Source organism: Chiloscyllium plagiosum, unplaced genomic scaffold, assembly GCF_037043375.1.
Source record: "Chiloscyllium plagiosum isolate Xiang-an unplaced genomic scaffold, Cpla_swu_hap1 HiC_scaffold_1, whole genome shotgun sequence".
NCBI classification, from domain to species: Eukaryota; Metazoa; Chordata; class Chondrichthyes; order Orectolobiformes; family Hemiscylliidae; genus Chiloscyllium; species Chiloscyllium plagiosum.
Window position 1 is genome coordinate 92,920,127 of NW_028270139.1, and position 25,312 is coordinate 92,945,438.

The window sequence follows — 25,312 nt, forward strand, 5'->3', positions numbered from 1 at the left end:
TGGATAGGCTTGGAGAACAGGTTGAAACTTTACTTTTTTCTCTGTGTTAATATCTTTTCAAACTGTCTTCTATAGCTTTATGGCCTCTTTTTAAAAGAAAGTTTTTTTTGTGAAACCAACTTATTTTCTGCCATTAAAGAACATTGTGCTTCAAAGGCTAGAAGGTATCATTGTGAGGAATGTTTTTGCAGTACCAGATTGTGATTTGAAAGAAGGGCTTGTCTCCAATAAACTGAGAGAACACTTTAAGTAAAGAATTAGAAGAGATGCATTCAGCTTGGTAATGGAAGAAAAGGTGAAATTCCCAAATCAGAGTCTAATACGGCTAGCCATTGAAACTATTCTTGCAAGTATTTTCTGTACCCTGTCTCATGCCTTCACATTTTCTTGAATGCAATGATTCTCATAATTGGATTCAATATTTCATTTGAATTTCAACCAGTGTTGCTTTTGTACTCTCTATCCCCTTTATGAATCTGAGGAAATCATTAGATGTATGAATATCAGCTCATTACTGTTATTGTATGTTTACAAAACAAAATCAAACTTCCAGAATTTGTATTATTTATAGTTCTAAGGTCCAGGAGGACACTAAATTCATGGTCAATGTCGACAAACTTGACTGGCAAATATGGAGTATCTTACACAGTTGTCAAAGCAATGTCTGGCTCCTTTTAAGCATGTGTGATGGGGATAATCATTAAAATAAAAAGGAAGCTCTGTGAGGAACAACATTATAATACTCAATCTCAGCGAGAAATAATTTGCAAGTGGTGACTTTGATTTGATTTGATTTGATTTGATTTATTATTGTCAGGTACTGAGACATAGTGAAATGTATTGTTTTGCACGCTCCCCAGGCAAATAATACCTTACATAAAAACGTTAGGGTAATAGAACAGAATGGAGTATACAGTATTACAGCTATAGAGAAGGTTCAGAGAAACATCAACTTTAACACATGAGAGATTGATTCAAAAGTCTGATAACGGGTGGAAGAAACTGTTCTTGAAACTGTTGGAATGTTTTCAAACTTCTTTATACTCTGCCCAATGGAAAATTGTCAAAGTGAATATAACCGGGATGGAAAGGGTCTTTGATTAAGTTATGATTTGCTACGAAAGCTAGTGTGCTTCCAATTAAACCTGTTGGACTAAAACCTGGTATTGTGTGATTTTTAACTTTGATTAAGTTGGTTGCTTTCCCAAGGCAGCGGCAAATATAGACGGAGTCGATGGATGGAAGACTGGTTTGATGGGTTGCATTCACAACACGATATTTTCTTCTGGTCTTGGATAGAGCAGCTGTGCTATACCAAACTGTGATGTATCTGGATAGGATGTTTTCTGTGATGCATCAATAAAAATTGGTAAGAGTTATTGTGGACATGTCGAACTTCCATAACATTCTGAAGAAATAGAGGTTTTGGTGTGCATTCTTGAGCGTGGCATTGACACTTATGGACTGAGACAAATTGTTGGTGATATTTACACCTGAGGACTTGAAAGACTTGACCATTTCCACCTCAGCACCATTGATACAGATGGCAGTATGTCCTCCACACTACTTCCTGAAGTTAATGGCCAGCTGTTTCATTTTGCTGACATGGAGGGAGAGATTGTTGTCTTTACACCATGCTCTATATCCCTTTCCTATATTATTTCTCAGCATTGTTTGAGATCTGACCCACTATGTAAATGAAATTAGAGCTGAGTTTGGCCACACTGTTGTGAATGTATAGGAGTATAGTAAGAGACTGAGTACGCAGCCTTGTGAGGCACTAGTGTTGAGGATGATCATGGACGAGGTGTTGTCGCCTATCTTTAACAGATTGTGGTGTCTGGGTCAGGAAGTCAAGCATCCAGTTGCAGAGGGGGGGTGCAGAGACGTGGGTCTCAGAGTTTGCAGAAGAGTTTGGTTGGAATTATGGTGTTGAAGGCAGAGCTAAAGTCAGTAACTAGGAGTCTGATGTAGGTGTCTTGTTATTCAGATGTTCCAGAGATGAGTGTAGGGCCAGGAAGATAGCATCTGCCAAAGACCTGTTCTGAGGCTAGGTGAACTCCAGGTGAACCCAGGCAATCTGGGATGCTGGAGTTGATACATGCCATTACTAACCTCTCTCAAAGCACTTCATATATAATGGATGTCAGAGCAATTGTGCAGTAGTCATTAAGGCATGCTAGGAGAAAGTGAGGACTGCAGATGCTGGAGATCAGAGCTGAAAAATGTGTTGCTGGAAAAACGCAGCAGGTCAGGCAGCATCCAAGGAGCAGGAGAATCGACGTTTCGGGGATAATCCCTTCTTCAGGAATCCTGAAGAAGGGCTTATGCCCGAAACGTTGATTCTCCTCTCCTTGGATGCTGCCTGAACTTGCTGCGCTTTTCCAGCAACACATTTTTCAGCTCATTAAGGCATGCTGCCTAGCTTTTCTTTGGCACCAAGATGATGGCAGTTTTGCAATGATGGAAGTAGATGGGAACCCCAGATTGGAGTAAGGAGAGGTTAACAATGTCTGCAAATACTTCTGCCAGCTGGTGTGTGCAGGATCTGAGGGCAGGGCCAGGGATTCCATCTGGGCCAGTTGCTTTCCATGGGTTCACTCTCAGGAAGGCTGATCTGCCATCTATGGTGGTGACTGTGGGTACAGGTGCGCCGGAGTCTGTCAGAGCAGCTGACATTGTTTCATTGACCTTCTGTTCGAAACGAGCAGAGAATGCATTGATTTCACTGGGGAGGGGGTGTATTGTTGAAGTTATCCTACTCCACCTTGCTTTGTAGACCGTTGGTTGTATCGTGCAAACTGATGGCTGAACATAACTGAGGGAATGAAGTTGGAGTGAAAACGGAAAGTCAATGTTAATTTTTGGAAGAAGAAGCAACACCTTTATTCTAAGTATCCTGCGCGAAGGCCCATTAAAAACACACACAGATGGTTTTACATGAGGGTTCACACAATGCGTGATTTTCCCTCTATCTCCAGGTCAGGCATGATGGACGCACTCATGTTTTGCTTTGGAAAGAAAACAGGTTTTGCATTCCTAGAAAGGAGAAACAAAACAAAAAATGCTGCATTCCCATCGCTTTAATCAGCCGAAACCCTAAAGGTAGATCGTGAGTCAGCGAAACCTGTCCCGGGGATTACTCGCAGTCACTCTGAGAGATAGTCATCTCATGTATCTGGACTCAGACAACATTCAATTATTATTATTGGTCCGGCACCGCAACCAAGCGCGGCCAATCCGCTGAGCGCAGGGCGGGTCATCTCAGCATCTCCAGGTTGGTTTGAGGGAAAAGGCGAGGGAGGACTTAAGTTCAAGTTTTCAGAAACAAAATTTCGGGGTTTTGTTAGCGTGTTCTGTTTGTTTTTTTTGGGGGGAGGAGGGTGGTGATGGGTTTTGCGGAGGTGGGAGGGAGAAGTTGCTGGTTGATGTTTGTGGCTGGGACAAGGGCAGCGCTGGAGTTGGACTGACACTTTTGGTTTGCTCCGCTGCTGCGGGCTCCGCCAATGGGAAAGCCCTGGCTCTGCCTGCATCCGGGTCTCGGCGCTGGCCAGCTCGCTCTCCGGGAGGGCGAACAAACATGGCGGAGGTAAGGAGACGCCGGAGCGGAGCGACCCGACCCGAGGCGGGCAAGGCTTTGGGGGGGGAGGGGGAAACCGACAACCTCGACCCAACGTCCCCCCCCCCCCCCCCGCACTCTTTCCCCCCGCAACCGGAGACGGCCGCGGCTCCGAGAAGCGGCGAGCGCTGACTCCGGTTTGCGGGTAAATAAGAGATGGAGGGAGAGCAGCGGGCACCGCCGCCGGCTTCCCCGAAACCCCTTCTCCCCGCGCGTGTGTGTGTGTGTGCCCCGGGATGGGGTACGGAGGAGGGGGTCGATCTCGGGTTATTTTCGCGGGTGGGTTGGGGCTGTTTGTTGTTGTCGATGCCGAAGCTGGTCGCCGCTAGGCCCCGGCCGGTCCCTCCATCACCACCACCTCCTCCTCCTCCTCCTCCTCCATCATCACCCACCGACCCTCGGTCAATCGCAGTCTCCCTTCGCTGCGAGAGACGGAGCGCCCGGTGCTGTTTCACTGCCGGCGCCCATCAGGAGGACGCTCCGCTGGCGGCGGCGGACCCGGTAACTTTTAGTCTCGGCCAAGGCTCAAGGGGAATCTGTCCCGACAAGGCTGGATGGGTGGGCGGGCGGGTGGGTGTCGGGAGCTGGGCGCAAAACGTCCTGCGAAAGAAAAACGAAGGAGCAAAGCTAGGTAAGGGGCACACGGAGGAGGAGAGGCAGAGGAGCGAATACGGGCGCTGTAGGTTCGTCAAGAAGGGCAAAGAAACAAAGTGGGCAGAAGTGCCGACCAAACCAGCGGGGAGAGAGGAACTTGAGATATCGGATCAAGAGTAAACAGTATAATCTCTCGCCTGCTCCACCGTTCGGTACGATCATGGCTGATCATCGTTAGCACTTCATGTTGTTATTTAAAATTTATGATTGATTCTCGGTTGGATCAAACTCCCAATTTCTCGCCCGTCTCCCACAGCACACCAGTTCCAGGGAACAAACATCTCTGTCTTAAAAGTGATGCAACATCCACTCTCCCCTGGATAGTGTTCCAAAATTCGCAATCCTTTCGAGTGAAGAGGTTTCTTCTCTTGAATTCAACTCACCTTTATCCTTCTATGGTTCTTCAGTAACTCAGCCTCTCATGGTAGGACAGCTCCCACCCCATCCCTGAACTTTGCTGGTACCATTCCGAGTATCATAAAATAACGACTGGGCGACTGGCCTCTTTCCGCTCTGTCTAGTCTGCATCAACCCTCTGAGATACATCCCACCCAGACCCCCACACCTCAATAACCATGGCCAGTCCACCTAACCTGCATGTCTTTGGACTGTGGGATGAAACTGGAGCACCTGGTGGAAACCCATGCAGAAATGGGGAAAACACACAGACTCAACACATTCTGTCACCCATGGCTGGGATTGAACCCGGGTCTCTGGTGCTGTGACAGACAATACAAAGTTAGGTGAGAACGTAAACTGCAAAGACAACACAGACTGCATGAAATTAGAAAGTGGACAAAGTGATGGACGGAGTATGGGGAAAGTGAGAGGTTCTTCACTTTGTAAAAATAATACGGAAGTAAAACATTTTTTCAAAGATGTAATACTTCTACATGTTGATGTTCAAAAAGACGTGGGTGAGCTTGCACAACATAAACAGGAGATCAACATGTAGACCGAGCAGGCACCTTTAGAAGACAAATGACACAGTTATCTTTATTGCAAGGCAATTGGAATTCAAGATTCCAAGAGTTGGGCTGAGAAATGGCAGATGGAGTTCAATCTGGGCAAATGCAAGGTGATGCATTTTGGAAGATCCAATTCAAGAGCAAACTTTACAATAAATGGAAAAGCCCTGGGGAAAATTGACGTACAGAAAGATCTGGGTGTTCAAGTCCATTGTACCCGGAAGATGACAATGCAGGTCGATAAAGTGGTCAAAAAACATATGACATGCTTTCATTGATATGGGATATTGAATGCAAGAGTTGGCAGCTCCTGTTATCGTTGTATAGGATTTTGGTTCCGCCACATTTGGAATACTGCTTACAGTTTTGGTCGCCATATTACCAAAAGGATATGGATGCTTTAGAGTGTGCAGAGGAGGTTCACCAGGATGTTGCCTGGTATGGAGAGCACTGGCGATGAAGACAGGTTGAGTAGATTAGGATTATTTTCATTAGAAAGACGGAGGTTGAATGCGGACTTGATTAAGATCTACAAAATCATCAGAGGTATAGACAGAGTGGACAAAGTGAGGGACTCATTACTAAGTTTCATGAGTTCAAGTTGAGAAGGGAAAAATTTAAGAAGGGTATGTGTGGAAAGTTCTTTACTCAAGGGGTGGTGGGTGCCTGGAATATATTGCCAGCAGAGGTGGTAGAGGCTGGCACGATAGCATCACTTAAGATGTATCTGTACAGATACACGAATGGGCAGGGAGCAGAGGGATATAGAAACTTAAAAAATAGGTGGCAGGTTTAGATCGAGAAACTGGATTGGTACAGACTTGGAGGGCCAAAGGGCCTGTCCCAGTGCTGTAATTTTCTTTCTGTTAAGAACATCTTCTTATAATTGTATGGCTTTTTGCTGAGGTCACACTTGGAGCAGTGGCTCAATTTTGGTCTCCATGTTTGAAGAAAGATATATGTGGTCAATAAATATGTTTCTGATGTCTTGTGGTTATTATTTTCTTCAAATAGACAAAATGTCCTTGGTTTGTAACTGGGCAGAAACAGGGCTGCTGCTTACACATTCTCCCTGTGTCTGCATGGGTTTTTTCAGGGTACTCTGGTTTCCTCCCGTAGTTCAAAGATATCCAGGTTAAGTGAATTGGCCATGCTAAATTGCCCCGGGTGTTCAGGGATGTGTAGGCTAGATGCATTAGTCAAGAGAAATGTAAAGCAATAGAATCTGGGTGGGATACTGTTCGGAGAGTTGGTGTGGAACAATTGGGTCAAATGGCCTGTTTCTACAGTGTAGGGATTCTATGACTAAACCTGGCTTATATCATGAGTATAGATGTTAAATAGCTGAGGATCCAGCATTGATTCTTGTGCCACTCCACTATTCACAGCCTGCCAACTTGTATCTGCCCTGCTGATCACTGCTATCTCTCTCTGCATGCTAATATATTACTTGTTACCCTTCTCTTGGGTATGAACATTTTGTCACACATTATTGAATACCTATTGGCGATTCAAGTATGTAACATCTACTGGTCCTCGTTCATCTTCCCTGCTAATTGCATTCTGAAAAATCTACTATATTTATCAAATACCAATTTCCATTTATAAACCATGTTGACTATGATCTTGTTTATCTGTGCACTGTGAATTAAGACTTTCTTAAGAAATTCTAGTGCTTGACTGATAACTGGCCCATTGTGCACAGCTTTCTATTCTTCAATTTAAAAAAAATAAGGTTAAATTTGCGAACTACCAATCTGCTCTAGAATTGGGCATGGGAAGCAGAGAAAACAGGTGGGGTCCAAGAGAGCTATTGAGCAGGCAGAAAGATGAAGGAAAGGAATTGTGTGGGAAGAGGAAGGGTGTGGGAGAGAGAAGAATTGGGCGAATGCAGGAAAGGAATAGGGAGAAGGAGGATATCAGGGAATGGTGAGGGGAATAGGTAAGGGAGAAGAATTGGGCAGGAAAAAGGAAGAGAAGCAGTGCAGGTTGAGGGGCATGAGTCATGGGAAAAACATTTAGGTGAGGTAAAGTGAGAAGAAGGGCTTGAGATTGGGTAGACAGTGGGAAAGAGGAATCTGGTAAGGAGAAAAGAGGATTGAGAGAAAATGACCATATTGGACATTGGAGCAGGTATATAGTTGGAGAGTATGAGAAAATGAGCAGTGAAGGGAGAAAAGTAGAGAATGGTAGAGAGGAAAGATGCAGAGGGAGAGAGGATGAGAATGGGGAGGGAGGTGTGTAGGTAGCAAGGAAGGTAAGTGGTAGAAGAAACAACATTTCGACATTTGCGTTTATTTTAGAGTTTTTAATGTGCTTCGTAGCATTGTTTACCAACAAAATTTGATAGTGAGCCACAGAGTGAGATATTGAGTCAGGAAGATGTAACTGTTGAGCAGTGCCTTGAAGGACATCCGATGTAGCAAAAGCACAACTGCCAGTGGTGGAGCAATTGAAATTGGGCTAAATTTGGAGATGCGTAGCCAGACTTTGAGAGTTTCAGGACAGGAGAAGCTTTCAGAGATGGGGTTACAAGCGAAATAATGCAGTTGGAAGGTCATCATTCCAAAAAGCTGACTGGGTTTCTCTCCACAGATGCTGCCTGACCTGAATTTCTCCAGCTATTTTTGTTCATATTTTAGAGGTGGAGAATTGAGAGGCCGCGGAGCAATATTTCCTCCAAGTTCTGCAGCAACCGAAAAGTTCCTATATGGGCCACGCACAAGTCAACTTATTTAATTACTCAAAAAAAACCTGAAAAGGCTACTAACTTAAATTGGTATGAAATAAAGTTAGAGCATTTTAATGGGATTTGTGGAAAGGAATTTTAAAATCAAATTGTCAGGTGGTCACATGAGTAAATGGGATTTGGTGTGAGTACTATAAGTAGACTTTTCAAGGACTTCCAGTTTATTTAGGATGTAAACTGGAACTTGAATCAAGAGAGTGTCACTAGATTTCGAGGTAGCAAAGGCATGGATGAGCGTTGCAGCAGCTGAGCTGGTCACAGTCTGGGTTGGGCGAGGTAAAAGTAATTTGTTTTAGTGATGGAGTGAACATGTAATTGAAGCTGTTTTCATGGTTGGGTGGGACACAGCTTGCAAATATTCAGTTTCAACTTGGATGGTGGCCAGGGAGGGGGATAGATTTGCTTTGCTTTGCTCTTCCTGGAATTTAATTGGAGGAAATTTCATCTCATCTAATATGAGATGCTGGACAAGCAGTTTGACAGATTGGGCAGTTGGGGGGAGCCTGATATACTTTCGAGTGAATGTGCCAAGAGACAGCTTGTGGGTGAGATGTAGATCCTTGGACTGGGATTTAGAACAGTACAGCACAATACAGGTCCTTCAGCCCTCGATGTTGTGCTGGCGTTTTATCCTACTCGAAGATCAAAATAACCTGAATACCCTACATTACTATTTGTTTGTTGAGGTGTGGATATCACTCAAGAGGTCATCTTTTATTGTCTATCTCTAACTGATCTTGTGATGGACCCACAGGGCCATTAGGGAAGGAATTCCAGGTTATTGACCCAGCAACAAATGAAAGTATGGTGGTGATCCAGATCCAATTTATTTATTGTATATGGCTTGGAAGGGTAATAGGGTGCAGAGTAGTGAAGTTCCCTTGTGCTCTTGTCCTTCTCTGTAGTAGAGGTCTTGGATTTGAAATGTACTATCTAAGGAGTCTTGGTTGTTACTACACTGAATCTTGTAAATGTTGCACACTCCTGCTACTGTGTCATTAGTGAAGTAAATAAATGAAAGAACTGGTAGATGTGATGCCGATCAAGTGGGATGCTTTGCCCTGGATGGTAGGACCATAAGAAATAGGGCCAGCAGAAGGCTGTTCATCCCCTGAGCCTGCTCCACCATTCAACAGGTTCATGACTGTTCTGGCGTTCATCATGTCCACTTCCCTGCCTTTGCTTGTAACCCTTGATTCCCCTACTAATTAAAAATCTATCTATTTCAGCCTTTAATATGCACAAGGATTCTGCCCCCTCAGCTCTCTGTGACAAGGAGTTCCAACAGCTGTCCACCCTCTGAGATGATGTTGAACTTTTTCAGTGTTGTTGGAGCTGTACCCATTTAGGCAAGTGGAGAGTACTTCATCATACTTTTGAATTGTCTTGAAGGTAGTGAATAGACATTGGGAAATCGAGGGCTGCAAAATTTACAGCCTCTGATCTGTTGTATCCACTGTATATATATGGCTGATTCCGTTTTTGATTATTAGTAAATCTCAGTGAGGAGTTCAGCAACAGTAATGCCATTGAACATCAAGGGATGATGGTTAGATTCTTATTGGACATGGTCATTACCTGGCACTTGTATGGCACAAATGTTACTTTCCATACAATCAGCCCAAGGTTGGATGTTGCATCTGAACATAGATTGATTCTGATCTACTGAGGGATTGGTGGTGGGGAATTGGTTCTGTGGGTAAGTGAGATAAGCCCCCCTAAGTGCTTCTCAGATGAGAGACGGACTGGGTTTGAGGTGGGCTGGTAAGATAGAGAGAAGAAATTAAGAGTCAACAGGCAGAGCGTAAAAGGCGGAGTGAGAAAGCAGCTCGGAAGTAGAGGTGGTAATTTGATACAAAGTAACTGTAGAAAAATATTACAACTGGGGGAAAGAACAGCTGGGAGAAAGAATGTTCAGGAGAGGAGGCAGAATAACAAACGTGGTAACAGTAAACATACAGGTCATCCTGCTATGTTTTGTCAATGCAAATTGGCTGTAACATGATTTGATGAATTGTTGATGTTGTTTGGATAATGCAAGCTTTTCTACTGGACGGGTATAGCGGTTTTCTAATACAAATCTTCTACAGCGTGATTTTCTATAGTAGGTATCTGTAGTCCGATTTTCTATAGCATGAGGAACACAACTGTTGTGTTATAACAGAATGACCTGTATGTGCGGGACTGGGAGAGGAGGGCTTTTTCCAAGAAAGAGTAAATAGAAAACTTCCTGGAAAGGATGTGAGAGAGAGAGAGAGAGAGAGCAATAAAACTGTTCGAACAGAGTAGAAGCCTTGGGAAGCAGTGAGAGAAAACTGTGAAGTGAGATGACAATACAGCTATAAAGGTGGATAAAGACGTTTGGAAGCAGCTGGGAGAGAAATGTGGAGACAGTATAGACCAATTAGGGAGGAGGAGGATAGGGGGAAACAAAAACAGATACTTGAGGCAAAACAAGATTCAAGACCCTTCGCAGGAGTATTAGACAAATTTTGATACTGGGCCAGATACGAAAATATGAGGTTAGTTAACAAAAGGCTTTCTCGCTGCGGTGCATTTGAAAGTGTATGTTCAAGGAGGGAATTGAGGAGGAAAAGTGTAGAGATCCAAGGAATGAATTACAGTGAAAGGATCTTGGCAGCTGAAGATATTAAATTTGCAGTTGCCAACGCATTGTTTTGTGATACTGCCTGTGATCGAAATTGATCTTTGTCTCTTCTATTTTGCATGGAACATGATGGTTGAAAGCTTTTATTCACGGTATTAGGAATACAGCAGTGAGTAACTCACCTCCTGACTTCCCAAAGCCTGTCCAACATATACAAGGCATAAATCAGGCGTGTGATGGAATAATCCATACTAATCTTGAGGCGTGCACCTCTGTCAAGACTCTAGCTCAAGTAACTTAACACAATCCAGGTCAAAGCCTCCTACTCGATGAGCACCACATCCGCACCCATTGCTTCTCTTACATGCTCAGTAGCAGCCATGTGTACAATCCGCATCTTTGTGCAAAATCCTTATGCAGCATCTTCTAAATGCATGACCATTCCATCTAGAAAGACAAGACCAACAGATACATGGGAACAGCACCATCACCTGCACGTTTCTCTGCAAGCAACTCACCGTCATGACTTAAAAATGTGTTGTCGTTCCTTCATTGTCACTGAGTCAACACCCTGGAATTCCCTCCCTAAGGCTATTGCAGGTGTTCAAGAATACATCTCACCACAATCTTCTCAAGGGCAACCAGGGACAGGCAAGAAATGCTGGCCAATCAGAAACATCCAGGATCCACGAGAGTTTTAAAAGAAAATATGGTTGATTTGTAACTGTCTTATGTTGTGGCCAAGCACTCCATTAAGTTCACGGACAATTAGGAATTTACCACAAATCATCCTTGCCAGTACTGTCCGCATTCCATCTAAGGATAAAGTGAAAATTAAATGTCAGACAACAAGGCAAGCTTCTACCAGAAACAGAAGTAAATTGCAGGTGAAACTCCATAGGTATGACTGCATCTAATGGAAGAAGGTAGTGTTCAAGTTTTGTATTGGGTGACTTTTTCAGAACTAATAGCAGTGAATGAAAAGTGGTATTTCTGCTGAAGAACAGGTTGAGGGGTATGAGGTAGAGGTGGAAATCGAGTTGAGAGAGTGACAAATGAAAGGGGGAGGTAAACAAGGGGATTAGAGATAGCAGGTCAGTATAGAAGAGAAGCTGAATTGGTAATGAGAGCTGAAAGTAGGAGAGAATATGTAGGCTGTGCTGTAAGCAATGCATTTCATGACAGGTCCAGAGGTGGGTTTCAAAAGAATGGAAGGACATAATCAGGCTGTAATGTTATTGAACGCGATGCAGGAGAGTCCCCAAGAGAACATGAGATGCTGTTCTTCGAGCTTATGCTGAGGCTTTCTGAAACATTGCAGTAAGCCTGAGACACAAACATTGGAGTGGGAACGCAGTGTCTTGAAGTGGCAGACACTGGAAGCTCTGTTTAATTTTTTTGGACAGAACGTAAGTGTTCTGGAACATGATCACCCACTCCTATGTTCAGTGTCTCCCCCCCCCCCCCGTAGAGACCACACTGAATAGTGAATATAGTAGATGAGATTGAATGAAGTGCTGATCAATTACTGCTTTACCTGGGAGGTATATCTGGGGTGTCGAAAGAAAGGAGATTGGAGATTAATGGGCCTACATTACACCTCCGATTGCATAGGAATGTGTTAGGAATGGAGGGGGAGTGGACCAGGGTGTCCTGGAGGGATCAGTCCTTGCAGTAAGCTCAAGGCACCATGCTGGATGCCAGATTAGTTTAACATCAAAATAAAGTGCTGGTCAAACTTGGCATTAATGGGAAAGTAAAAGCATTCACTCATTAAAAACACTGAGAGACTAAAGCAAAAAATGGAAATCTGAAATCATTAAAAATGCTTTTAAATAGGTCAGGCAGAACCTGTGGAGGAAGGTGATCTTTAATCAGAACTGGAGAGACTCTAGGGTAGAGATATAATAATATAGAACCAGAGCTAAACTGTTTTGGCAGAAAACAGTGCTGGGGGTTGAAGAAGATGGTGGAGAAAAGTGATGAGGGCTCATAAAGAAAAGCTGATGAGAAGAGGAAATATGTTAACACTAGGCTGACCAGAGAGATATTTTCATTAAAAATATCTGCCAGTTTGGAGTGAAGCGGAAAAGAGACCAATTTTGAATACATAGAGAGGCAGGATGAATAGAAAAAATAAATACCTTGACTCCTATCCAAATTTGAAGTTTCTGCTCCATTGTGATTGTATTTCCAGTGCAGTTCAGCCAATGGCGGACCAGTACTAATGTCTAAGAAATTGCAAGCACTGTTCCATGATCTTTTACAGTAACTCATTTTTTCTAAAAAAAAAGTTCCAAGTGGGAGCAGACATGAAAAGGTAGGAGAAAGATGGAACAAAGTATGGGACAACTACATAGAATTGATAAATTGCAGAAAACTTTATTAGGAGAAAATGCAGTGAAGTGAGATTTCGCACTAGACCCAAAACTGATAATGCCCCATAACAAAATAATTACCATGCAGTGTTTGTACTAATTGCGCCAGTTTGTGGGCAGTGGAAAGGCCAATAGCTTTTTTTAAAATCCAACAATGACATGGATATGTATGTTTGAGAAGCTTTTTTTCAAACCTGACTGCCAGTGAAGTTAAAAAGATAATTCTATACAGTGTTCTCTTTTAGCACTACAGAGTTTTGCAAGTGGTGGGTTAGACATTGATTTAAAAAAAAGTTTGTTTTTGTGATAAACCTTGTCTTACATGTTTTTGTACAGCATTTTTTACCAGTCCTAAATATTTGATTTGTATTTTCAATATATTTTGAAAAGACCATAAGATGTCATAGAAATAGACTTTTCAGCCCATCGAATCTGCTTCACCATTCAACGAGATCATGGTTGTCTGATTATTCCAAAAACACTTTTAGTTTATGGAAGATTCTACTTTTGGCAAGATATAAATTATTTTGAGATTAAGTTTGAGCTACAAAAAAATCCATTAGTACAAATCTGTACAATTTAGGTCCAGATTGCCAATTGGAGTCAAAGCGAAACCCTTGAACCATGTTTAGTGCTTAACACATCTTTATTCAAGAAAAGTGAAGATTTTTAATTAATACATATTTTTAAAACTTTGTTTCAGGCTTCCTATGGAAGTTCAAGTCCAGGTATGTGCTTATCTCCTTCACTTCCATTCCTGCTCATAGTGAGAAATCAATTTTCAAGGTGTTTGGGTATCACCCTTTTACATTGTTTCAATAGTTTGAAACAACTTTTCTTTTGTAAATTATTATTGGCTCCATCCTACAAAGTAAGAGTGAAATGCGGGTTAGATCATATGTTACAACAAATAAGTTACAACTGAAATCATAAATGAACAGTTAGATGTATTTGTGAACAATTATGTATTGAGCTAATTCAATCAAATCTCTTATTTTGCAATGATGGGAACAGAGACGAGATTTCTTCAAACCAAATTAACTGCATTGTTTGGATTTTGTGAAAATTGTTTGACAGCATTGTGAAGGATGTACAGTTCTGGCTTTAATCTTTGGCCATCCACTTTAATCATAAATGCAAAGATAATCTATTCATTCTCTTGATGTCGATGCTGCTCTTAAAATTAGGATAGTTATAACAAAAAGGTTAGATAAGAATTTGAATAAAATATTAATATTTAAATATTTGAAAATGGAGTATAACTTTAGCAACCTCTCTTTCAGGCAAAGAAACTCTTAAGCTTTTTATTAAATTTCTTGGCTCTGGCATTTAATCAGTATGTATACTGATTGCCTCTTGCAAATATGAAACATTTAACACTGTGTGAGGGAGGAACAAAGCGGAGATTCTAATTAAATTCGCAAGAAGTTGAGGCGAGTGATGCTCTTAGGTTTATGATAAGATTTTATTTTGATGTTACTTTGACTTTGCAGTAATGAGCAACTGCAGGTACACCTGAGATTGACTGGTTTTTTTCCATAATTGTAGCCACTGGTACAAATCATTGCAAATATAGCTATGTCGTTAAAATTTGAATTGGTTTGGGGACATGGATTTAGCTCCCACAATGGCATCTCGTAGAGTTTCAATTCAGTTAGTGTCACTAATAATGACTGCGACAACTGTCATTGATTGTTGTGAAAATACACTTAGTTCATTTTAGGGAAAGATATCTGCCATCCTTACCCAGGCTGGCCTACCTGTGATTCTAAACAGTATGGTTGACACTTAACTGCCGTCTGAAATGGCCTCCCAAATCACTCAATGCTGTGGGTGACAAATGATTATTGTGCAAGTGCTTCCCACATTCCATGAAAGAATAGAAACCATATTTGAGCTGTGGTTTTCCAGTTTAAATTTTCGTCTGATGGGTATGTTTCTTGAATAAATTGAACATGTGTTTTTAGGTAATCTACAACAAAGGGTGTGTATGATGCAGGCACTACAGTTTTCCCAAACTTAGTTTTATTGCAATATCTTACTAAATCAAAAGTGCAGGTTATCAGCTTAGTGGTGAAGCAGCCCTCTTTCGCGTATGGCTAAAGTGCCATTAAGGTAATGTAGCATTTACATCTGTTGAAGTACTAAAGATTGGTCAGCAGGGGTCCAGTCCATTTATTAATGAAAGATCGGTGATATTGTTACTGCCCATCAATCAAGTATATCTTGAATTAACTTGAATGACCATCTACCATTCAGCAATGTATTTCTTTTGTATATGTATATTCTTTAACCCTGCATGAATAAGGAGTCTGTGTGTACATAAAAGGAAATGCAGTACTTGCATGAGCAAAAAATAAATTTGGAATGTTGGATTCAGGCTCCATTAAACAATTTTTGATAATAGATATTTCATGAACATATTCTGCTTATTTGCATATTCTGTTTTAAAACATGTACCTTCAATTTTATTTAATTTGAGTCAAATGCATCTTTATCTTTGGGCAGCACTCTGATTATATCTGCCTGTCGAATGGGATTCTGTAGGTTTATTTAATTTAATGTTCTCTAATTCTATGGAAGTGTTTCATTTATCAGTATTCATGGAAGTTGTGTAGATATAAGTTTTTTTTTTAAAGAAATGAATCTTATACCTGTAATACTCTCGTAGTTATCCCTAATGGTGCTATTGTCTCTCCTACTCTTTCTCACTTCAGAAATGGTTCAGTCGCTAGCACATGCACAGTTGGGATAACAGTAGCAAGTGAGATATTTCACATACTAAAGATTTTAATGTTGTAGTACATTGAATAAATCTCTGCACCTCTGATTTTTGTAAGCTTTCTGCATCCATTGTAGTTTTTCTTTCCCCATCAGGATGGTCTGAAGGCCTCCAGATCTTGGTCGAACAGTCTCTATCCACGACCACCCTCCTTTGCCTGGATAAACTTATTTTCACTTTGAAAAACGATTCCTTTTTCTCATCTCTCTTTCTTTGGTCCCAGTTATGTCTGTCTAATTGTGGAGTATGTAGAACTTTCCTTGTTTTAGAACTGCTTGTTTGGGGGAATCACTTGGCTCTTTCTCTAGTACATCAGTAATGTCACTGATGCTGCTTTCTGCCCTTGTCTGGACTTGGAAAACTTAAATCAGTTTTGCTTCCAACTTTCATCCTTCTCTCACCTTCACTTAGTCTGTCTTTAGCTCTACCATCTTTTCCTTGACCTCTTGATCTTCTACTTCTAGGGATAGGCTGTCCACCAAATCCATTACAAATTCACCAACTGCCGCAGTTAACTCAATACATCTCCTTACACCCTGCTTCCTACGAGGATCCATTCCATTCTTCCAGATTTGCCATCTCCGTTGCATCTGTTCTGATTGTCACCTTCAACTGTGGTCCTGACTATGGTTGAGGCCCCTCCCCACCAACACCCAAAACGCACACAATTCCTATGCAAAGCAGAAGGTGTAAGACTTGTCCATTGACCACCTTCATCCTTGTTGTCAAGGTCCCAAACACACCTTCCAAGAAAAGTTGCATTTCACTTTCATTACCTCCAATCTAGTTTACTATGTCCGTTGCTCATATTGTGGTCTTTACATTGGAGAGACAAAATGCACATTGTGGAACACCACTGCTGTGTCTGTAGGAATGACCCCAACCATATCATTACATTAAACCATTTTGCTCTATGCTAACATTTCTGTCCTGGACCTATTGCAGTATTCCAATGAGGCTTAACACAAACCGGAGGAACAACACCTATTTTTCTCATTAGACACTTTACTGTCTTTAGGACTCAATACTGAGTTGCACAGCTTCAAAACATGACCTCCGTCCTTTTTTTTTTCTTGCATCCCCGGTCTTATTTTAGTCATGTTTGACGTCGCTTTCAGCGGACTGGACCCATTTTCCAGAATTCCAGATAACCCACCCCACTCTTTGGGGGGGGGGGGGGGGGCGGAAATGGGGTTTTTCCCTCACATCTCCTTTAAACCTTATGGCCCATACCTTAAAGCTATGGTCACTGACCCTCATTAAGGGAAAAAAAAATATTTCTGTCTGCCCTCTTAAGTTTCCGTATCTTGATCATGCCCACCCTGAATCTCCTCTGCTCAAAGCAGAACAATCCCAGTCTCTCCAATTTCTTTTCATAACTGAAACTCTGCAGCCCATGCAATATCCTGATAAATCTCCTCTGCATCCTGTCCAGCACTATCACATCCCTCCTATAATATGCAGCATTAGACTTTTGTTTGCTTTGCTCATTCTTTGAGAGGATTAGTGTTCTGAGGATATTATTCCAAATTTATTATTCATAGTTCAGCTAGTCATCAGTGAAAACCAGCTTTTTTCGAACTGGAGTGATAGTTATGCATATGTTTGAAGTGAAATTAGAGTCAAAGAGTCATAGAGATGTACAGCATGGAAACAGACCCTTTGGTCCAACCCGTCCATGCCGACCAGATATCCCAACCCAATCTAGTCCCACCTGCCAGCGCCCGGCCCATATCCCTCCAAACCCTTCCTATTCATATACCCATCCAAATGCCTTTTAAATGTTGCAATTGTACCAGCCTCCACCACATCCTCTGGCAGCTCATTCCATACACGTACCACCCTCTGCGTGAAAAAGATGCCCCTTAGGTCTCTTATATCTTTCCCCTCTGATCCTAAACTAATGCCCTCTAGTTCTGGACTCCCTGACCCCAGGGAAAAGACATTGTCGATTTATCCTATCCATGCCCCTCATAATTTTATAAACCTCTATAAGGTCACCCCTCAGCCTCCGACGCTCCAGGGAAAACAGCCCCAGCCTGTTCAGCCTCTCCCTGTAGCTCAGATCCTCCAACCCTGGCAACATCCTTGTAAATCTTTTCTGAACCCTTTCAAGTTTCACAACATCTTTCCGATAAGGAGACCAGAATTGCACACTATATTCCAACAGTGGCCTAACCAATTTCCTGTCCAGGTGCAACATGATCTCCTAACTCCTGTACTCAATACTCTGACCAATAAAGGAAAGCATATCAAATGCCTTCTTCACTATCCTATCTACCTGTGACTCCACTTTCAAGGAGCTATGAACCTGCACTCCAAGGTCTCTTTGTTCAGCAACACTCCCTAGGACCTTACCATTAAGTGTATAAGCCCTGCTAAGATTTGCTTTCCCAAAATGCAGCACCTTGCATTTATCTGAATTAAACTCCATCTGCCACTTCTCAAATCCTGTTGTAATCCTCAGATCCTGTTGTAATCTGAGGTAACCCTCTTCGCTGTCCACTACACCTCCAATTTTGGTGTCACCTGCAAACTTACTAACTGTACCTCTTATGTTCGCATCCAAATCATTTATGTAAATGACAAAAAGTAGAGGGCCCAGCACTGATCCTTGTGGCACTCTACTGGTCACAGGCCTCCAGTCTGAAAAACAACCCTCCACCATCACCCTCTATCTTCTACCTTTGAGCCAGTTCTGTATCCAAGTGGCGAGTTCTCCCTGTATTCCATGAGATCTAACCTTGCTAATCAGTCTCCCATGGGGAACCTTGTCGAACGCCTTACTGAAGTCCATATAGATCACATCTACTGCTCTGCCCTCATCAATCTTCTTTGTTACTTCTTCAAAAAACTCAATAAATTTTGAGAGACATGATTTCCCATGCACAAAGCCATGTTGACTATCCCAAATCAGTCCTTGCCTTTCCAAATACATGTACATCCTGTCGGTCAGGATTCCCTCCAACAACTTGCCCACCACTGAGGTCCGGCTCACCGGTCTATAGTTCCCTGGCTTGTCTTTACCGCCCTTCTTAAACAGTGGCACCACATTTGCCAACCTCCACAGTCTTCCGGCACCTCACCTGTGACTATCGATGATATAAATATCTCAGCAAGAGGCCCGGCAATCACTTCTCTAGCTTCCCACCGAGTTCTGGGGATTTATCCACTTTTAACCATTTCAAGACATCCAGCACTTCCTCCTCTGTAATCTGGACACTTTGCAAGATGTCACCATCTATTTCCCTACACTCTATATCTTCCATATCTTTTTCCACAGTAAATACTGTCACAGTAAATGGGGAATTTAGTATTTCCCCCATTTTCTTGTTTTGATTTATTGGTTTGAAGTGTGCTGTTTTAATGATTGCTTTGAGGGGCTTATTTATTTGGGGAGAATAAAATCAACTTTTCTCCTTTCAGTTGAGAGCAGTTTGTCAAAATTGCTTGTGGCAAACTGATTCCCCTGAGAAAGAGAGATAGGTCTGTTTAAAAAAAAACATTATCTCAGCATAAGGTGTTTAGTTAAAAATGTGACAGACCGAAACTGTTTGGTTGAAGCTCTGAAGGGGTTATTTGAAGCTAGAAAGCTAAGTTGCATGGAAGTCTTCAGGAAGAGTTTATCAGATCCTCAAGATTGAGAATTGAAACCACGGTTAGTTTAAACCTGAATGTTCTGAAAGCAGAGGAACTTCTCTCTGTTAGAGTACTGGAAAGCAATGTTTTTGGGATTATTGGGATTGTAGTTTCAAAATCTTTTAAATTTGTGATTGTGTAAATAATTGATTAATTCTGTTTTGTCTTTGTTTCTTTTACTTAGGCAATTTCTGTTTTATAGTTAAATCTGAAAATGTAGCATTGCATGCTTGTTTCAGTGAAAGACCACCTCTTTAAAATCAATAAAACCAAAATATGATTGATCAAGCCAGGTTTCAGCCTAGGACTTGACTTCTCCAGTGGGGGTGCTTGGTGGGATTTTTGAAATCACTGGTTTAAGGAAGTTCAGTGTCTTTTTAAAAGTAACAGCTGAGTGGTGGCTCTAGACATAGAATCCATTGTCTTCTGCATAGGATCGTTGTATGGAGTTTGAAGACGGTTATGAATATTGCCAAGAGTTTTCTGAAGTGGAAGATTAAACAGTGAATAATTTGAAGTCTTTGATTAAAGTTAAACTGAGAAAGGTAGCAGATAAGCTGAAGTTAGAAGTAAAATCAGGATCTCGAGAGAATGAGATGCCTCAAGCATTTATCTGGTTATCCAACATTTGGAATTGGAAGAACGGAAATCTGAAATTGAGCTGTAACAGCTGGGATTACCCAAGATAATGGTAGAACTTAAAACACTTGATTAGAGGAGAGAGAGAGAGAAACTAAGACAGACAAAGGGATGCAAAGTTAAGAAAACTTGGATTGGAAATGGTGGAAAGAAGAAAACAGAGAAATGGCATATGAGAGGAAAAAGAAAAGCAGAGAAAATGGAAAGAAAGATGGAATTGAGTTTGGGACCTTGGAGAACATGAGTTGCCGAAGAAGGATTTGATTTAACATAAGGATCCATCATTAACGCCTCAGTTTATTGAAGATGGAGTTGAAAGGTATTTTTAGTTCATTGGGGAATATAGCCGGACAGATGAAATGGCCAGAAGTGGTTTGGACCTTCAAAAGTTTAGAAGAGTACAGCTGTGACTCTGTTCTTCAGCTGGTCAAAAAAAAATCTGAAGAGTGCAAACTGTCCGAGACAGTAATCAATGCTGAAGAATTAATGCCTGAAGCTTATCAATTAAAATTTAGGACTACAAGAGAAAGAAACCTAATCAGACACTTGCAGAATTTGTGAAGGACAAATGTATGTTGTGGGAACATTGCTTTAGATCACTTAATCTAGAGAAAAAAAGATTGAAAACGCAAAGGAAATCATGATTATGAAAAAATTCAAATAAAATATTCCCAGAAATGTAACAACTTCTTTGGGTGAGTGTCAAGTATTCAAGATCAGAGAAGTAGCAGTTCTGGCAGATATCTATGATATCCTCTGTGCAGGAAATGGACCCACAGAAATCCACAAAGAAGTTTGCAGATCTGAAGGTTGAAGATCTGAAATTTGAGAAAATCTGAGAGTGAAAAGTTAATAATTTTAGAATAGACAGGGCACCACCTCACCGGAGGAGAATGGTTAGACCAAGAAATTACATAAAAGTATAACATGTATCTTTTGTAATAAGATAGGACATAGCAAAGCCAGTTGCTTGAAGTTAAATAGGAAACTCATTGTAGTGGAAGGAATATTTAAGGAATCTTCAGAAAAGGGGATGTCAGTAAAGGAATTAGGTATTAAAACTGTAGTGGGAGTTCAAAGTGAACATTTATCCTGAGAATGTACTAAGAAGGGAGAGATGGCTCAGGATAGTCATAAATTTCATTTTGAAGTAATGACCAGGAGAATCAAAACTAGTTGTTCTGGATATTATCTTAAAAGGGGAGGTAGTTCATTATGCTTCAAGTCAAAGAGGTAACAATAAAGATACCGAGAAACACTTGAGCAAATTGGTCATTGATGCTGCCTGATGATACTCTTGGTCTTCCAGAGGGGTTAATGAAGGGATAAAGAAAACATTGAAGGCATTCTTGGAGATTAAAAACCTGCCTTATTATTACAGAGTTGGACTATAGAATGACTTTGTAAATTGAGAGGTTGAAGTAGGAGTAACAAAACAAATTCCTGTGGAAGAAAATGATCTGGCAGGTCAAGAATATTAGTTTTATGAGGCGTGGTGAAGAAACCAATTGAGGTAAAAGAAACCAAATTGTTATAGGAGGAACATTGTGGATTATTTTCTGACCTTGTGGATTATTTTCTGGAACTCCAACTTGGGACCATTGAGGTGATTTTAAAAAAAAAAGACTTGTTCAAGCAGGAAGGTGGTTTGGAAATGGTGTGAAAAGAAACAATTTTTGGAATTTCACAAAAAAAATGAAGTTGAAAAGACCAAGAATCCAATGTTTAACTGTTTTCTTCACTTGAAATACAAGTGGATTTGACATTGAAAATGTTGCATCCAGTGCTTGCTCAGAAATTGAATCAGAAACCTGAGTGGTGGTGTTTTTAAAAATGCAGAGTACTAATGAGAAAATGGAGAACACTTCAAATATCTTATCTGTCGTTGAGGAACCAACTGTAGTTCATCAGGTGGTAGTTCTATCTGATTATCACAACTAAATTTTACTATTGGCTTACACAATTCAAAATGGCAGGTTACTTAAGTATTAGGGAAATACCAGCTATTATATTAAACATTTTTATTGATGAGGATGAAGTATAGACCTAGTGTTGACATGAAAGACTAGATGTCAGTCATGACACACACCAATTAGTCAGAAAACCCAACTCCTAATTAAACCTGCATTTTTAATTCTAATACCAATTTTTGAAGAACCATTTAGCAGAGTCTCAACAGATTGTGTTGGCCTCCTAAAATCTGGAATGGGAACCAGTATCTTTTAATGATTATGGACTTTTTCACAAGATTTCCTGAAACAGTTGGAAAAAATGTAAATGTAAAAAGGTTAGTTTTCTTTTTAAATAAGATAAAGATTATCCAAAGAAATACAGTCAGATCAGGACTCAATTTTTACGTCACAAATATTGTCACAAAAGAAATAATGAATACTTAGGAATAAAACAATTTGCATCTTCTGCTCATCATGTGCAATTGCAAGGTGATTGAAAAAGATTGCATCAAAATTGAAGACCACAATTAAAGTTTGTTGCCAAGAATGTCCTCATGTTTGGGTTAAACAAATTGCTTTGGTACTATTTGCTATCAGGAACATAGGATTTAGTAGTTTTAAAATGAGATATGGACATAAGGTAAGAGGAGCACTTAAATTGATTAGAAAAATTATAAACTGAAGCTCATGGTGATTCCAACCCATGTTTCAAGTTTGAGAGAAGCTTTTTAGGGGAATATGAGTTAGTTAAACAAAATTTGAAAGGTGATCAACATAGTGATGAGTACATAAAAAAAGCTGAAGTTCAGTTTTGTTTATGGAAGACACGATTAGTATTACAAAAACAGTAATTGTTGGAAAGGCTCAGCAAGTCTGGCAGCATCTGTGAAGAGTTGACATTTCGGGTTATGATAATGCTGTAGCTATAGAGGTTATTTTGTCCTGGTTTCTTTCGAGAGAGATTGAACAAGAGGTGACGAGCTGACTAAATAAGACCATTTGAGTAAACTGCATGGGAGGCCTTGGGTTTTTTTAACAGCCTGAATGTGTGCGGCCATCTCTTAGATTAGGATTTCTGGGTTTTGGTTTTTCAGTAGCATCAGAAACTATTGGGACCTCAACAGAGTTGGAAGCTTCAGTGAATTTCTCCTGGCTACTGCTCTCTCTGAATTTTCTGTGTCATTTTTCTTTCTGGATTGGAGAACTACATATGAGAATGTGTCCGAATTAGCAATTTTGACTAAGGATGTGTTTAAGGTATATTACTATATTGGAACAGTTATTTAGTAATAGTTACCATATCTATTATTCTGTTAAGTTTTTCAATAGTTAAAGTTATTCTAAATTTTTCTTTCTTTAGTCGAACTTTCGCTACAGTGTTCAAATAAATTGTGCTTTGCTTAATGTCAAGTAGTTTACCAGATGCATTATATCTAGAACAGGCACTCAACAGGCTACTTTAAAATATTTTGGGGTGCCTGGACTGGTCCATAACAGGGTCCAGTGACCCTTCCTCAGAACTTGTGGTTGCTGAGAAAAAGTTTTTGTTTTGCAGAACGTAGGGTGGAGGGAAGGGTGGAAGAGAAAAGAGTTGGATAGACAAAGGAGTAGATAATGATTAGCCTGGGAGTATGTTAGCCACCGATGTATCCGTTAGTAGCTATTCAATGTGTGTAATAAACCACGTGATAATAAGGCCTGGTGTTTGAGGTAAGGACCTAAGCGAAGGTGCCTGAAGCCCTAAAATTGTTGAACTCGATTTTGAGTCCAGAAGGCTGTAGAATTTCCAAGTGGAAGATGAGGTGCTGTTCTTCCAGCTTATGCTGAGCTTTGCTGGAGCACTGCAGCAAGCCTGAGACAGAGATGTTGGCCAGGGAACAAGGTGGTGTTGAAGTGACAGGTAACTGGAAGCTCTGGGTCCAGCTGTGCCAACAAATGAGGTTTTGGCAGAGCCTAACTGAGAAACTATTCAAACTGGCTTGTTTCACTGCAAGATGACAAGTTTCATTGCTTGTACTTATTTTTCTCTGAGTGAACCTCTGTAATTCGTGCATGGCAGCAAATCCTGAAGCCAGAAGTCGATTGGTAAGCGTGGACCTTCCGAACGACTGTGTACAGGGGAACCTTGATTATCCGAATACCAATTATCTGAATATCGGATAATCCAAAGGAGATGTCGAGATCCCGATAGAAACATTATATCAAAGACTTGTTTTCAACAGTGATCGCGCCTTTTGTTACAGTGATTAAACAGGCACCGTCTCCAAATGACTGACTGTCTGCCCCTTCTCTCTCCCCACACCTTTCCCTGGAGTTCTGCAGAGAGGTGTACCCTAATCTCTTCTCTCCCCCCCCCCCCCCCCAGTTTCCCAGGCATAATGTCTTTAACATTGTCCTATGCAGGGCAAACATAGAACCTGTCAAAAATTTGCAGTAAATAGTGTGAGTGCTATTTGGAAACTTGCCCCACAAAGGGAGCTGGACCGAGTTGGGGGGTGGGGTTGGACTAGTTTTTTGGGGGGTTGGGTGGGGTTAGACCGGATTCCCGGTTGAGGGGGGAGGGCTGTGGGGCAGTGCTGGACAGGGGGGGGGGGGGGGGGGGGGGCCTCGCGCGCTGTGTGCTGCTGCTCGTCTCCTGAATCGGGTGCAGACTTTAAAACTCAGAGCCCCAGAAAGGTATTTAATCGATTTTCCAAATAATCGATTATCTGAACGAAATAGTGCCTGCCCATCTTGTTTGCATAATCGAGTTTCCACTGTATTAGTTTTGTTACCTATCTCTGTGAAGCCATTAAAATCAAGGTTCACTGAACCTTGTCAAATCAAAAAGAAATTAAATGATGTTTTTTATGTGGTGAATATTCCACATAGGAGAGAGAATTAGCGAGTGTATGGTTTAATCTGTTGAAAAGATAGTGTGATGGGCAATAGTCAGGAGAAAAATGTACATACAGTAGTGAAAGAAATAGGGAGTGAGAAAGAAATATAAGAACAACTGGAGAATGAGTAAGAAATTGAAAATTCAGAAGTTGATCCTCCAGTAATCAAATTAGTAAACATGTAGGTACTTAAACGATTAAATGTTCTATCTTCCAAAAGATTTTCGAGGTGACTTACAAAGATTATTGCCGAATTGTAAGCCAGTTTGTGGCAATGTGCCAGAGAGAACTTTTGACTGATCATTTTAATTTGGGAGTCAGTTACCTATAAAATAACACCCTTACAGACTCAATCTGATCCAATTAGCTCAAGTGAAGAAAAAGATTAAGTTGACGATGGACAACAACGTTGTTGAACTGAGTCATAGTAGCTATCATGATGGTG

The 25,312-nt window shown here is 41.1% G+C and overlaps 1 protein-coding gene across 7 annotated transcripts in view; it reads left to right on the top strand.

Annotated features, from left to right (window-relative positions):
- Positions 1-3,474: 3,474 nt before the first annotated feature.
- The window catches only part of LOC122549366 (mesoderm induction early response protein 3-like), a 78,572-nt gene continuing 56,734 nt past the window's right edge, over positions 3,475-25,312 (top strand). The window contains exons 1-2 of one of the 7 annotated variants that reach the window (XM_043689098.2): positions 3,475-3,589; positions 13,680-13,704. In XM_043689098.2, the coding sequence (XP_043545033.1) occupies positions 3,581-3,589; positions 13,680-13,704 (34 nt within the window). In that variant the 5' untranslated portion in view covers positions 3,475-3,580. Of the gene's footprint in view, positions 3,590-3,731; positions 3,765-9,212; positions 9,340-10,283; positions 11,525-13,679; positions 13,705-15,715; positions 15,741-25,312 lie in introns of those variants that run through there. The other 6 variants (XM_087988942.1, XM_043689105.2, XM_043689080.2 and 3 more) reach the window with 6 other exon arrangements.